The sequence below is a fragment of the Theobroma umbraticum genome, unplaced genomic scaffold (genome assembly GCF_002168275.2).
Source record: "Theobroma umbraticum cultivar Fairchild unplaced genomic scaffold, ASM216827v3 scaffold_56.0, whole genome shotgun sequence".
Lineage (NCBI taxonomy): Eukaryota > Viridiplantae > Streptophyta > Magnoliopsida > Malvales > Malvaceae > Theobroma > Theobroma umbraticum.
In genome coordinates, this window is record NW_018397256.1 from 7,019,135 (window position 1) to 7,035,862 (window position 16,728).

The window sequence follows — 16,728 nt, forward strand, 5'->3', positions numbered from 1 at the left end:
AAATTGAATTGATTAACTATCCAATTGATTCAATCAGTTCAATTTTTAATAAAAAGATTAAAATTTTACAATTTTTTTATAAATCATAATATCAAAATTTATAAATTTCATTCATAATTATAAAATATATAAATAATCTAAATATAAAAAAAAATTACATTTATCGTTTCACTCATATAATTATGTCGTTTTACAATAATCATTAAATTAACATTCAATATTCAATACAACAAAAATAATAAAATTAACACTTATAAAATAAAACCATGTAACACAAGACAATTAATCATTACACATCATCAACTTGAATTTTCTCTATAACTTGGCTCTTTACATTCACTCACATAAACTATCTAGTAATTGAAAGAATATATAAAAAATATAATTAGTATAAATTTTTTTTAATAACAAAGTAAAAGAAGATTAAAAATAAAAAAAATGTAAAAAATTATAAAATTTAATATTTACCTTTATTGAAATGTGAAGAATGCATTTTCAACCTCTTGATTTCATATATTATTTTATATAAATTTAAAAATAATATAGATAATATTAATTTGATCTTTTGATTAATTCGATTCAAAATTTTTAAAATTGAGAACCAATTAAATGAATTAAAATTTTTAAATCAATAGACATGATGAATCAATTGAATGGAATCATTTTATCCAAATTCTATTCGTTTCGATTGAGTCATTGATTCGGTCTAATTTTACTTACTCTTCTTTTTTATAAAAAAAACAAATGTCATTCTTATGTTTATAATAAGAACAAGTCATAAAGTTCAAAATTTCATTGAGGAATAATCATATGCTCAATTTTGTAAATTTTATTTTGATGAACAAGGTACAAAATAGAATTCAATTATAGCATACAAGAAATATTTTAAAAAATCCAAGATAATTTGAGTGTGCTTGAAGTTTTTAGGCTACATTTCTATAAACCAAATAAAATAAGAGTGATATTTTTTTTAACAAAAAAAGAATTTTGTTTTCTTTTGGCACATTAGTTTTTCACTTACAAAAGGTATTGAAACTTACACTAGTTTCTACCCTAAGTTATAAGTAAAAAGATGATAGTAAATTGTTAACTTTTGTATTTGGAAGAACAAAAATAAGCTGAGAACGAAGAACAAAAAGAATTTGTTGTATATTCTCGTCAAAAGAATATTATAGAAGAATGCAGGTTTATACACTGCTACAAAAGTAAAGTAACTAACTTGTTGTTTATTTACAAAACTAACCTCATTATTACTAATCTATTTACAGAAACTCCTAATTACCTTGTTGAGTATATACACAAGTATCTTAAGTTAATTGTGCATTACAATCATGTGCATAATAATAATCTTCTTTACTCCCCTTCAAGATGAGCTTGAATGTTGAGGATGCTCGTCTTGCTGATGAGTCCATGAAATTGTGCAGGTCGTAAAGCTTTGGTGAAGATATCTGCAATTCGATCCTTGGTAAAGACATACTGTGGAAGTATAACACCAGCTTGCACTTTCTCTCCAATAAAGTGGCAATCCACCTAAATGTGCTTGGTTCTTTCATGGAATGTTGGATTTTTGGAGATCTGTCTGATTATCATAGGACATGGTTGCAACAACTAAACAATTATAATCAAAGTCTTTTAACAAACAAAATAGCCAGACAACCTCACAACAACCAATAACCATAGCTCTATACTCCACCTCAGCAGAGCTTCTAGCAAAGAATGACCAAGAAATATTGCAAAACTTGTCACAGACCTTCTAGTATCTTTACAACCTGCCCAATCACTGTCTATGTACACTGTGAGATGCATGTCAAAAGTGGAAAAAAGCCATATACCTTGTCCCGATGCTTTCTTTAGGTATTTCAATACCCTATAAGCAGCTTGTAAATGACCAACAGTTAGTTTGTCCATGAACTAAGATAAAACTTATACTGAATATGCAATATCAGGTCTGGTGAATGTAAGATACAAGAGCTTTCCAACTAACTGTCTATACATAGTAGAATCTGTCAAGATTGTGCCACCATCATCTTTAGAAAGTTTGTTGTTATACTTAGTAGGGGTTGCCAGAGGTTTAGCACCAAGAAGACCATGCTCATTAATTAAATTTAGAGTATGTTTCCTTTGACATACAAAAATTCCTTTCTTGGACCTAGCAATCTCTAAGCCTAGAAAATACTTAAGTTAAGCTTAAGCTGTGTCTTCAAATAGTTTTTCACCTTATCAGAGGCCTCAACACAAGTACTAGAAATTGTTATATCATCTACATAAACCAAGAATGCCACAAATTCTCCATTCTTTTCAGTTTTTGTAAACAAAGCATAATCTGCTCTAGACTGTTGAAATCCAAACTTCAATAAAGAATTTGTAAACTTACAGTTCCATTGCCTAGACGTTTACTTGAGGCCATATAACCTTTCCCAAGCGTCATACAAATTCATCATCAGCTTTTGGTTTTGACAATGATCCTACAACAAAACCCTTCTTTTTCCAAATAAAGAGCATTAAGATGCATAATTTGTGCAAGCAAGTTTACGATTAATCACAATAAATTCGTGGTAATCGTTATGATAAAGATAATAAAAAAAGAGGATTTTCAATGAGAGAAATATTAATGGACTTTGATTTCGAAGCTATTATCAAAGAAACAAGAATGAATCTAAAAGCAAATTTCTGAAAAGCTGAATCAAGAATCAAATTAAAAAAAAATAAGAATCAATAATCTTTTGGAAGAAATGCTAAAACCTCTAGAATAAGAAATCAAAATGGAATTCATGAACAAATGAAAAACAAAAGAAAATCCTAAAAATCACTAATTGCTTTGATACTATGTTAACTTTTGTGATTTGAAAGAACAAAAATAAACTGAGAACGAACAACTAAGAGAATTTGTTGTATATTCTCATCAAAAGAATATTACAGAAAAATGCAGATTAATATACTGCTGCAAAAGTAAAGTCACTAACTTGTTTATTTACAAAACTAACCTCACAGTTACTAAGCTATTTACAGAAATGCCTAACTACCTTGTTGAGTATATATACACACGTATCTTAAGTTAATTGTGCATTTCAATCACGTGCATGATAATAATCTTCTTCATAAATGGATCAAACTCTTGCCCTCGGGTTTCAACTTTAAATATATAAAAGGTCGTTTAATTCGACCATGTGTACCTTCTGTTCTAATTACTGGCAATCTGTTCAAAGGATATTTATGTAAAGTTTGCTAAAAAAACAACAGCCATCACTTAACGACCACATAGCCAAGAAAAGATGGTTTAGCATCAGAATAGACAGCTCTAACAGTATGTCAAAGCTTAAATCAAGCATGAGAGTAAGAGTTTCGCTTCATGGCTTGCGTTGTTACTAAAGATGTACATGGTTAAAGCAAAATGTTCCCATAACATCCGCCAATGCAGTAGATTGCCCTTTTAGAATTCTTCCATGCAACCATGATGCAAGTTGGATGTACAAAAATAAAATCGGGAATCAAAAGCCACGGACGCTCAAGAGAAGCTAGATGATGGATGGGGCTACACAAGGAAAAATCCAGTTCAACCCCATACAAAACATATTACTATATCGTACAGGTCAAAAGACCAAAAACTGTGACAACTTATTCCCTATACTAATTATGAAATGTCACATTTGAAATAAAAGAAACATGGTATACCACATTTAACATTAAAGTCATGCCGCTTTTCGTGCCAACAAGTGCTCAAATCAGCAATCACAAATTTCACAACCACGGGAAGCTTAGTTAAATCCTCCATCTCTTGATAAGCTACTTTGTCTTGCAACAAGACGCCATTTCATTTCATAACCATGGGAAGCTTAGGTAAATCCTCCCTCTATTGATAAGCTACTCTGTCTGCAACAAAAAGCCATTTCCTTTCATAACCATGGGAAACTAGTCAAATCCTCCATCTCTTGACAAGCTACTCTGTCTGCAACAAAAAGCCATTTCATTTCATAACCATGCAAAGCTTAGTCCAATACTACACATCTGGCATCACTACATCTACATCTTCATCTACATGCAGTCCAACTCAATCTTCATGTTCTAGAATTGAATAAATTTAAACTCTATCACTTATACCTTAAATTTAGACTAACCTTACATTCTATGTTCATGAGCTCAGTGTAATTCATCTAAAGAATAAACTAGTTTGGACCGAATTGTATATCAAACAAATGTGCTTTAAATATCGAGTGGATATATATGACCATGCTCTCAAATAGTTTTTGCCAACTCCACTAACCTTAAATATTCCTCTTATACATGCTATTCCAATACTTTCATATAAGTTGTGCAGCATTTCAGTTGTTAGCATGTCTAGACATACACCAATCTCACTGTCTTAACTGTTCTTTACTCAAAACAATAATAAACACATGCATAAACACATGCTTAAAATCTTTCAACTATTCAAGAGCTTAAAAATAGAGACAGTCATAACAATCAGAAATTCATATTAATTATGTCAAACTAACAACCTTGCTGTTGACAAATAACTTATGAAATGATATTTGTGCCATACTAGCAATGTCTGCATGTTATATTCTACATCTGATCACTCTTAAACATCTAAACCCATCTCAATTAAGCTTATTATGTACTTATATGCCATACTGCATTTACATACATTCACAGCACACATATGATCAATAAAAAAATTGGACAGAGTTTATGTGGACACAACACACTATAGAAAAAATCAGATAACATTGTTCTACGTGTTTTTATTGGTTGTAACTGAATTCTAGATGGACTAATCTACCAGGTTTGTTAATTATTTCTAAGTGAGACACAGGAAAAAGTTAATGGGGTAATATAAAAGGCAAAAGAAGATATGAGAAAACAAAAGTATTCAGAACCAGTACCTTCTGACGTTTTGAGTTCGATGAATTTGGTTCAGAGTCACTTGGTCTACGTGAACTCCCAGGACTATTGCGCTCAGCCTGAAAATACAGCAGCATTTAGCATCTTTATTGTTGAATTTAACATCTATTTTATCTCAATTGCTATACTTTCAATTCTTCATTTATATTTGATCATGGAAAGGATTATCAAGACCTCAATCAAACAAGCAACCCATGGTTCAAACCTGGTGGGTATATGCCACTACAAAAATAACCAAGAATGGGAAGCATGCTTACCTAGGTGGAAGTATTTGCTTCCTCTGTAGGAAACAATCAACCCATGGTTCAGACCTGATGCATATTTGGCCACTACAAAAAGAACTAAGAATGACAAGCATGCTTACCTGGGTGGAAGTATTTGCTTCCTCTGTAGGCACAATACTTTGTTGTGAACTTGCTTGCTCAGATACGTACGGCATGATCTGATGAAGCAAATTAGATAAAAACACCCCTTGATCAGTAATACTTGGCTCAGCTGCTGGAGCACCACTGGACGTCTCTGCTTGCTCTTGGACAGAACCTGTAGCTGCTCCTTGTACACTGGCTTCCTCTACATTGATTTCACCACCAGGGAAAATTGCCCTTAGAAACTGAAGAACACTACTAGGAATTTGTCTCTCTGAGTCTTGGTTGTTTTGAGTCCGGCCAGCTGCTAGAATGTTGATACTGACACTGCGAGTATTGGATCGCTCCTGTTGTCTTGAATTAGGATTTGGCAATGAACCTACAACAAAAAGCAATTTGACAGTCATTTCCCGAAAGTACCCCTCTTGGTCAACTTCACCTTTTCTTTTTCTTTTCTTTTTTTTGGGCTTAATTAACCCTTTTGGTCAATTGATACAGAGAATCTTTCAAACTGCAGAAACTAACAAAAGATGTGGCAATGCAGCAGCATTGACATGTGCAAGCAAATATTGATGAAGTAGCATTCAAGCTATTTACTAACATCCTTAAAATGTGAAATAAGAAAATAAATTTGTCACGAGATAAAAGCCACTATGAAGGTATATATTTTTCCAAGCAGCTTTTTTGTATACCTTAGCAAGGAAAACTGGGAGGAACATTAACAGTTTTCTAAAACAAGAAATTTAAAAACTACAAAATGTGAAAATAGAAAAAAGGAATAACAAACAGCCTCTGGACACCACTGGGAAACAACAGCATTACGAGAACATCAAGTTCATAACAGCAAGCTAAAATTAGATGAGAACATCAAACCTCATTAGTATGTTGAAGTACTGGATTTATCATATTACCATCTCTAGTAGACTCTTCCAAACTTTGTTGTTGCGCTGTAGATTCAGGAATAAGGCGCTGCTCAGATTGAACACCATGGGAGAGATTCTCACCAGATGCTTGAGATCCCCGTTCGCCACTAACATGTCCAGAAGCAATGTGCTGGAATCTTCCAAGGAATGGGTAGTATAATCCCACAGAATTACCAGAAGAATCTGAAGGTAAGCGACCAAAGGGAGCAGGAACAGCTGCAACCATGGTCCTAATTGGCACTACCCGCACTCCTGATTCCCCAGCAAAAGATGGAGTATCTGAGACCCTTGAACTTGTTTGAATGCTACGATTCTCACTGCCAGAACCCATCGATGGGTTCCTTTGGCCTGATTGTTGAGCGGTATCACCATGTTCCTCTCGATTAACATTGGGTGTTGCCACCGATGAACCTTATTGTAAATACAACATCAGTGTTTGGTCCAACACATTATACATATCAAACAAGAGAAAATAGCCAGGTATAGCATACCTCTTCTTATTTGTATATCAATACGCCTAGGAAGAAGCCCTGTCCCAAGTCCATTTACCAAACCAGATCCAGGCTGTACAGTTCCCATGGGGATGGCACCAAAGCTAGTTCCTGGTTGAAAAGGAAGAGCCTAAACAAATACAGATAAATCAGCAGAAATTGAATATTGCTTATACCAAACAAGAAGGTTCAAAAAGGCTGTTAGAACATTGCCTGAACCATGAGAGGATTCGGACCAGAAGGGGATATGAAAACTGCAGGTCCAGCATTCACAACAGCTTCAGACTGCAAAAGAAATAAGTTATAGCAACATAGATCACAAAGGATATCAGAAAGATTTAAATGTCATTGATGTAGAATGCGATTATCTTACTGGTGTTTGACCTAAGCGAATTGTCATGGTTGTACGACCAAGCTCAAGTAAAAGTGAGCCTAGGTTCTGTAATAGAACTCCGGTTCTCCATGCAATGGACTGAGCACTCAGCCGTGCTGAGGAGTCCGTCACATTTCCTTGATCCTCCAGTTGCCTTGCAAGTTGCTGCCCATCAAATCAAAAGAAATTAACAATGTGTTTTTATCTCTAACATAATAAAACGAAATGTTGACAACTCAAAGAAAAAAAAAACTGCACAGCCATGCCAAACATTCTTAAACACCAATCCCCCATTTTCCCTTGCAGGCCAATTATTCACACCTCAATCAACAAGGAAGACTAATATATATGGCTAACACCATGCAGCTTCCTGAAAACAATGTCACCAATTTAGAAAGAAAATTAAAAGGTAGTTCAGGACACACTTGTAGACATTCTCCAGCTTGTTCAATGAGCAGTTGTCTGGTAGCGAGTAACACTTCTGCCAAAGATGCAGGTGTTGGAAGACCTTCCTGTACAGTCCCTGAATTTGATGCAGAGTTAGAATCTCTATCTCCAGTCCTACTCAAGGATGCTGCCTGAGGATCATTTCCCCCAGCTCTACCTGGCAGTGAGATGAGTTGCAAATCATCAATGAACCGGTACTCTTTGGAGTAACAGACAGATAATATAATTATACTTTTTGACAAAGGAAAACTAACCAATGCCATCAAATTCACATCGTAAATGACTCAGATATTGGGACAAAGTTGCCAAAGAATCAGGAATAACCTACAAAAATAAAGAACATTGAAAAATATAAAAACTTTAAGCCCAAAAAGAAGTATGCACACACAAGATTTATTTCATACAGAATAATTGAACAAATCAACTGGGCAAATACAAAGTGACATACATATTAGTAAGAAAGTTAGGAATTATAAACTCACAGGAGGTTGCAGAGGCCCCAAGGAAACTGCTGCTGGAAGTCCAAAAGCACTATGTACTCTATCAGATTGACCCCTCATGCTAGCTTGTTCTGTTTGACCCTGGGACGAATCTAGCATGCCACTAGCACCAGATGTTCTTTCAAGTCTTTGTGAACCATGTTCCTGTTGCATCCAACAACTCCAATGAAGTAAGACCATATGGATTTAGACACACATAAAGTTGACTAAAGATATTAAAGCATATAAAAACCTTTAAGGTGTGTTTGGTTCGCAGGAAGGAATAGAGTGGGAATGGAATAGTTAATCCATAGGAATAAAATATGAGATAATTATTTTGTAGTTTGGTTCATGGGAATGGAATAGGAAAGGAATTACTATCATAAATTATTCTAATGTTTGGTTGACAGGAATAGGTTTAGGAATAACTAAGGAATAAGTGATAAATGACAAAAAAACAATTTATTATAACATTTAATTTGTAAAGTAAAATATTTATAATTAAAATATTAATTTTATTCTTTTATTTTTTATTTTTAAAATATTAAAATATAAAAAATTTATAATTTAACTTTTAAGTTTAATATATTAACTTTTTATAATGTACAATTAAACTTAAATCTTTTAATTTTAAACTCATTTTAATTTTTTCTTTTTTATTGTTAAATTTTAAATTCATTTTAATTTAGTGAGAGAAGGAGAGAGATAGTTGGGTAGAGACAGAAAGAAATTGAAAAAAATGAATAAAGTGTATTTTAGATAGTAAGGTAATTCTTTAAATTAATAAAAACATTTTCATCCATTAATGTTTTTACTTTATTCCTTGCCTCTTAGAATAGCAATACCTTGGGGAGCTCAGTATTGGCTATTCCCTCATCTCCAAGGAATGGCCATTCCTTCCAGCCAAATAAAGTGTTAAAAAAGGATTACGAATAGGAGGGAGTGGCTATTCCATTCCCCCGACCAAACATGCTCTTAGATTTTAGAAAAACAAAACCCAAACTTTTCGAAGATGTCTAAGAATTGTCAATATTCATCCTGTTAAAACATGGCCTAAAATGAACCTCTGAAAACTAGAATTTTGGATGTTTGACTCTCATGGATCCCTTTTTTCAGTTATTTGTTGCGTGCCCAAGCACAGATAGCAAATACAGACATTTTCATTAAGCATCAAAGCAACAAAAGACTAACAAAAGTTGAATCAGACAAATGACTGTCATTACTTTATGAAAATTAAAAGGTTAAAACTTACCCTTACATCACCCCCAATATTTCCACTTCCAATATTTGCAAATCCGAAAGAGCCAAGAACGGCAGAGACAATCTGCTCAGAAGGGAAGAAGAGTACTAAAATTAAGAAATCATCGTACTGAGATATATTTCCCCTGTAGAAATATTCTCCAGTTCACATCCAGTTGCAAACTTACCCGACTGATCTCAGGAGGAACTCCATCCCCTTGATCAGGCACATTAAAAGTTTCTATCACAACACTTGGGGCTACATGATTACTATGACCACGGCTTGTACCTGATGCAGAATCAATTGCTGCAAATGATGGTGCTAAATGTTAATAACTAAATCTTAACCAGCTTATTTCATAAGCAATGTACAATAAATTAATACTACAAACACGTATTATCAAAAAAAATATTATTACAAACACATTGCAGCTTGTACTGGAGAAAGGGTAACAGGCATACAAAACGGAATGCTCATCCAAGAAGCATTCCTGGGTAACTTAAATGATAAGAATGATGTCGTATCAACATCAGCTACTACAACAAAAATTTACCCTCTGCATAATGGTTAGAAGTCTGCACTTTATTAACTACAAAAACACTCTCAAGCCTTCAAAAAAAAAAAAGAGACATAAAATTGGCTTCATCCTATGCCAAAAAATTTCATTTTTCTTATATAGATTTCTCTAGACACAAGATGGATTCCTAGCATCAACCTCTTTGCTTCTGGGAAAAACTGTTTGAAGTTGGGATCAACATTTTCTCCTACTCATGCTACTACCACTACCTCTACTGCGAACGCAACATTTTTAACTATGTTTATGGAAATGTTGTCCAATAATTTTGATAATATAATATAATATATAGATACATGGACATCTATATTAACTACCAGTATACCCTAAGAATAAAATAGTCATTTTTTTTGCAAGGAGCTGCACGAGAATACATATGTATATTAATCCACTTCAATGACTACCCCAGTCTTGACCGGAATATATTACTGCATATATGAAAGATGCTGCATGATTAGAAAAGGTGCAAGACGTTGAAAGCATAACAAAGCAAGTTTTAGAGTTATTCAGTTCTGATGCTACTAGCATTCTTGTAGTGAACATATTGACACTTTGTCCGAGTATATTTTACACCACTTCAAGATGCTAAGAGCACGTTCATATCACATGTGTTTGTGCATGAATCAGAAATAAAAGATAGAGTCCCAAAATATCATAAAAGTATTAACACTGAAGTTCTTTTCAGATTAACCCAATATATGAACCTGAAAGCAAAAAGAAGTTGATGGAAGCCCTTAAAATATAAGCTGGAAAAAGTTAGTAGCTTGCACATCATTAACTCTTCAATGAGTTTTTATTCTTCATTTTTCTAGTCCAGAAAGAATGGTGGCTTAGTGAAAATCATTAGTCCCTGTACATGCTTATACTCTCACTGATCAGCGCATCACTGGTCTGTGAGCTTCTTGCTAATTGTTGGAGGACTACACAGGGACTAAAGAGAGCAAAGTAAGCATCATAACAGCAATTGTAATGAAGGATATGCAGTCTGATCTTTTATAATCTTTTTAGTCACATAAACACTGAAACTTTAATCACCTATACTACTTCCTCTCGACATTTCATGATGAACATGTAAATAAGCAACAAGGAAGAACGAGAATGTATTAATTTGTTAAATTTCTTACTAATAGTGGGAGAGAATTACAAACTGTAAAATTTTCAATGCAAAAACTTAATAACTGTCCCAATTGATATATGACATTACAAGACTACCATAGCAAACAATGCAACCATTTAATTTACGAGTTAAAAGTTTGGCTAAACATAATAAAAAACAGGTTCCCACACACAGTCCCTGTGAGAGTAAATTTGGGCAGCTTTACCCCGAGCTTCACAGGCTGTTGCCACACCTTGAACCCATGACCTCCAAGTCACAACACACTTAAAAAAACTGAGGATTGAATGATTATTTCCTCAAGAAAAAAAAATCTGAGTGATAACAAGTGCTTAAATGAGTAGAATCCTCTTGGCTTAGAACTTAACAATAAAAGTCAAACAGTGCATTTATACTAAATTTGAATGTAAAAATAGTATTTGTTGTTGAATATATTTACTAAAAATTCTTATCCTGATATTGAAAGGATATTACTTGTTGAATATAGGTATTACTAATTATTAATCATCTGACGCTCGATATATATTAAAACAAGAAGATTAGAATAATACTCTTTGTTTATAGGTGCAAACCGCAAAGGACACTATAGCATTTGCACCCTATAAAGTTCTAAAAGCAGCAAAGAAAATGAAGAAACGATTACGATGCTATTTGTTTGACATTCTTTTATAAAATTCAAATTTATCATTCAATAAGGAAATAAGGATCAGTACCCTTACAGAAGCAAGATTAGTGGGGAAGGTGCTCTAAATACATGTTTCTTTTAACATTTGCGGAAGCACCATTCAAAGGACTTTCATACGAGGTCATGCACTTGTAAGACCAAGGCTTTTACTAATGGCTTATAATTTACCATAAAAAATTTTAACAAAATTATATAAACTATTTCATTTCAGCAAATCAGTGTAATTTCTCATTAATGCAATTGGAAGGTTAAAATGATCCAACAGAAGTTTTGTAGCCCCTAGCATTAAAGTATTCTATGAAAAAGGAAAACTGGGAGAAGGGGGTAGGAGGCATACCTATATTGTGAAACCACATATTATGCCCAACATTCAGATAATAGCAAAGAACATAAAAAACTCTTTACCAGGAATACTTTGTTTCAAACATGTATGTGGCAAACAATAAAGTGAAACAAGCTTTTGTAAAGCATTATGCTAAGTTCAATACTTCAAACATGTCAAGTATTAATTAGGGCCAGTATTAGTAATCCATCAAATACAAAGCTACTAGCAAAGACATAAAGGCTTTTGCATTAAATAAAACTAGATTAAAGAGCCCATGCAATTTTCTTTTCCTGAAAGGCATGAGCCCATGCAATGTTTGTATCAAAATAAAAATGATGACAATGGATCCTAAAGTGCAGCAAAACCTGAATGATTAGGTGAGCCATCTGATGATGGTGGAACTGGCTGCCTGACCACCATGTGCAATGTGTGACCATCCTCGACATCTATCTCAAGTTAAGAAACTCAGATCTAATTCTAGATGCGAACAGATAATTACATTGTAAACAGTAATACATGGCTACCTGAAAAAAAAAAAAAAAGCCATAATAAATAGAAAGGAACAACTTCTTACCTAAGACAATCAATAAAATGTGATAGTTACTTTACAAATCAATATGAATATTTAAAACGAAAATGGATACGGTAAGCAGAAAGTAGTTGGTCATCCTTTAGAACTTTCCCACGACAGATTAGTCGTTGTTGCTCTGATAACACACCAGTTACAGAAGCAATCTGTTCTTTTAGTGCAGGAACTGGCATCTGTAAGATATAAGAGACAAGTAACAACATAGAGGAGCACAAATGTTAACAATTTCACATATAAAATCTAGAACAAATACACTAGTATAAGTGGCAAGCCAATCAGAAGGAAATGAAAAGATATAAGTTTAGAAAACCTCAAGTACCAACATAACATATCAGATTCCATAAAGTAAATAGCATAGTAATTGTAGGAAGCTATCATACCAAATTTGATGTGAACTGTTACTAGCAAAATTAGAGAACATGCTTACATTAACAATTCAAGTTCTTCAACAAATGAAGAAAATATATTATGCAAAGTCAGAGATCTGTCAAAAGAAAGCCGGGCAGAAAAACTTCTAAGTCATATACGCATTAACAAATTGTAATCGGTCAACTGAACCACATATCAATACTACACACCTTCAGAACTTAGGTTAGATCATGACAAAACAGCTTTAGAGTTATTTACCTGTTTATCTACTCTCAAAGTATAAGTCTGAGAGTCCAATGTTTTTATTTTTATTTCAATTGTGGTCTCAGAACCTTCAGTTTCACTATCCCTTGGAACTTTATCAGCACCAGTGCTTCCCATTATTCACTGACCACACAGACACCTGTAATGAAGAAACAAAACATAAATTTTTCATTTTGTATCAAACAGCCAAAACAATATGAAAAATACTATTTGCCTCAACGCTTTTATCCCAACACGTTTGTCTCACCCGATTAGGTGATAATGTATTCATTTGACTCTAATATCTCATTTATAAATTAATTGATTAACATATGACTTGATAGCCATCTTTGAATTTATCAAATCATAACATGCTATGTCAGGGACTACAAAAGTTCAGAAAAAAGTGATAGGGGAAGCCTCAATAAGTTGCATCATTACTAAGGGGGTGTTCACTGGAAATTACAGGGAAAAAAAAAACACAAGGAAAAAAATCTTGCTTCACTGCACGAAATCATCAAAATTTTGCATTCTCTTCTCCATAAAATACAAGGATACACACCTATGTTTAGAAGTTCAGTGAAGTACACTTTCAACAAAACTGAATTAGGTTAGCCATCAATGATTCTATCACTTATTTATTTTCTTCCACAACCCCCCCCCGACAAATGAACAAAAATGATTTTTCCACAATACATAAACACTAAGGTAGATTTGGGTTATGGAGAACGAAAGAAAGGTAGGAAATTGTACCCTCTCCCTAGTTTGAGAAACATTTAATGGAAGGGAAAGATTCTTCATCAAAAGTTCTTTTTACAAACAAAATTGCCCTTTGATATAAATATAATTAGGAAGAACATGTAAGTTAGTTTTCCTTACTTTTCTACTCCTTAGCCAAAGAAGGTCACTCAAGCACCCACTTCTTTGTTTCGTATCCCTCTTCTTTTTTAAAGCAATCAAAACAACAGGAGCCTCGTCTTCTCCTTTCCCCTCCTCTCCTCTTCTTCTGCTCTCTCTCCCTTCCCTCCCCTTGTAGATATTAAACAAAGGCTGTAAGAATACTCTTGCACACATGAAGTGTACAAATAAGAGTAGAACTGTTACGAAAGATTGATGCAATTTTCCATATAATTCAATCTCAAACTCAACCCCATCTGCCCAGTGTGTAAAAAAGGCAGTCTAATTAATTTTATGATCCTTTTGGCTCTCATTGCCATATCTTGTGTGCCATAAATTTTATAGAGATAAATAATGCAGACTCAGAAAATGAGCAAATCTCCAAAGCCCCAAATAGAGGATAAGTACACAAATGTGTGAATTGGAAAATGTTTCAACAAGGCAGATTTAGTCAGATCAAACCAGAATTAACTTTGATCATGACAACACAAATTTCCCCCACATGCCAGCAGAGTGACACCCAGATTAATGAAATTGACACTGTAAAGGCTTTTAGATTCATATGATCTTTAAATGCAAATCTCCTAGCTTTAACCACATGCCAATGGGTTTTTTGTCAATTGTGCAAAGCATGAACATTCTGTTATTCTGGCATATTTAAAGAAAAATTAACAAGACAGCAAACTGATTTATCTGACAAAAAGGTCGTTTTCTCTCAAAAAAGAATTTTTTTTCTTATAAAATAGCCAGCTTATGTATCATCAACAGGTCTGCCCCACTTGATGATGCATGACAGACTTCAAACAAGATAATCAACACCTATAGCTCAAAGACAGAGTAATAACAAGAAGAACAGTACAAACTGTTGTCTCTGGTTTTGTAACTTATTTGTGGGAAATGGAAAAAGACACAAGGGAAAAGATGCAATAACAAGCACAAAGCAAAAATCATGATGAATTACAAAAAAGAATAATAAAAATTTATTTCCATCTACCAAACTATCCTTACAGTTTAGGCAAATAATTTTTTGGCCCCAAAACCAAGGTTGTAACAAGTTGATGGCTACAACTACAATAAGCCCCATTTGGTAAGTCTGGAAACTTTCCATAAGTCATATTGATCTACCAGAAATATGTTAAGGAAAGTGATTAAAAATAAAGCGATGCAAGGAAATTGAATTCTAACCCTCTGATTAAAAGAACAACTTGAAACTCCATAAACCAAAAAATGTAATTAAAAAAGCATCCTGACCAAGTGAAATGCTTAGGCATAATTGACGATATGTTTACATTCTGTGTCATGTTTCAATCTTAATCTCCTTCACCTCTTGACAAGTATCTGAGATTCAGTATCTTGAATTCAATTAGACATCATTTCAATCATTGGTAAAGCAGTTGGCATTAATGTTGCACGGGATTATGAGAAGAATTTTCAACTCTCTCTAGACAACATCCATGAATGATTAGTACTGCTCTCATATCATCATATGCTAATGAACATGTTTACATTCTGCTATAAAGTTCATATCCTAAACGTTTGAAAGCACATCCAAAAGTATTTAAAAACATACGAAAGCCATACTAAGTTCAAACAAAATGGAATCACCAACCTTGTGTAATGAATTCATAATTTGTCATACAAAAGCCCCAGGAAGCTCCCAAAAGGAAAAATCACAGCTTTCGCCTTGAATGAATCAAGAAAGCTTCAGGTTCATGCAATTAAAATCCATTTGCAACTCCATGCACTTTTAACATCAAAAATATTTCTTTTGTGGTCAGCCATACAGAAATAGAAGCAAATTTCCATTCTCCTGATATGCCAGGCACCAAAATATTGATACCAAACAACAACCTATGTTTTGTTAATATCTTAGAATTCTCACAACCAAATGACAACACAAATCCATTAACGTTAATATGGTCCGAAGGAATTAAAAACACGTCTGGCATCAAAAAATTGTTTGGTCCTAGACAAAGCAGCAGTAACCCATCATCACTCACCCCTTAACCAACACGACCACATTCTGCCCACTTCCTAACATAAACAAACTTCAAAGTCTGGATGCTAATTACTTACATTCTTCAATACCCACCAAAGTTTTCAGCTTTAAGGCGCCAAGAATCATATAACAGAAATATGAGCAAAATCATGAAGAACAAACTTTACCCCGTCATAATTATATATCAAAGAACCATTTCCAAAGTTCTTATTCCTACGCTTACATGCAAGCAACAAAAATAAAGAAAAAAAGAAAGAAAGAAAGAAGCAAGCCTCATCAACATAGAGACAAGATACCCATGTCCCCATTTGATCACTCCATAAGCAAGTTTAGGGTTTTATTAAATTCCAAAAAAAATGAATACAGGAGGCACGACCTTTTTCGATTCTAACCCTCAAGAACAGACTAAAAACTAAAACTTTAAAGAATCCAAAATGAGACCCAAAAACAAAAACCAAATTACATCATCGACAAGGAATTTCCATCAAACATAGGCAAAATAACATAATTAGAAGTTACCAAAGATGATATATACCTTGTTCAAGATTGAGAAGAGAGAGAGAGAGAGAAAAAGATAAATGAACTCTCAAACAACGGAGGTAGGAGAACTGATAGAGTGACAGGGAGATTGTAGATATAACCAAATTGAATCGAGAGAAGATACTCTCTCGTCTCCCTGTGCTTTCTTTTTTCCTTCTTTTTTTTTTTTTTTT

At 33.6% G+C, this 16,728-nt stretch overlaps 1 protein-coding gene across 5 annotated transcripts; it reads right to left on the reverse strand.

Annotated features, from left to right (window-relative positions):
• Nucleotides 1-3,328: 3,328 nt before the first annotated feature.
• On the reverse strand, nt 3,329-16,722 carry LOC110410463 (Ubiquitin-like superfamily protein). Of its 5 annotated transcripts, XM_021420167.2 has the most exons (19): nt 16,551-16,722; nt 15,626-15,699; nt 13,999-14,148; nt 13,135-13,279; nt 12,563-12,680; nt 12,284-12,364; nt 9,408-9,526; nt 9,233-9,304; nt 7,984-8,145; nt 7,756-7,825; nt 7,480-7,658; nt 7,055-7,219; nt 6,895-6,966; nt 6,682-6,811; nt 6,179-6,601; nt 5,267-5,646; nt 5,160-5,182; nt 4,884-4,961; nt 3,329-3,946 (listed from the first exon to the last, which is right to left on the reverse strand). In XM_021420167.2, the coding sequence occupies exons 4-19, from the start codon at nt 13,255-13,257 to the stop codon at nt 3,910-3,912; spliced, it is 2,232 nt and encodes a 743-aa protein (XP_021275842.1). In that variant the 5' UTR covers nt 13,258-13,279; nt 13,999-14,148; nt 15,626-15,699; nt 16,551-16,722; the 3' UTR covers nt 3,329-3,909. The 5 variants fall into 5 exon arrangements, with proteins under 5 accessions (XP_021275842.1, XP_021275839.1, XP_021275843.1 ...); XM_021420164.2 differs by lacking the exon at nt 15,626-15,699; XM_021420168.2 differs by lacking the exon at nt 13,999-14,148.
• Nucleotides 16,723-16,728: the final 6 nt, after the last annotated feature.

Coding starts and splice junctions, on each gene's coding strand:
- LOC110410463 (XM_021420166.2), bottom strand. CDS start 13,257: ATGGGAAGCACTGGTGCTGATAAAGTTCCAAGGGATAGTGAAACTGAA. Junction 7,826..7,983: donor TGGGGCCTCTGCAACCTCCT/GTGAGTTTATAA, acceptor TTATTTTTGTAG/GTTATTCCTGATTCTTTGGC. Junction 7,659..7,755: donor ATGTGAATTTGATGGCATTG/GTTAGTTTTCCT, acceptor TCTCACTGCCAG/GTAGAGCTGGGGGAAATGAT.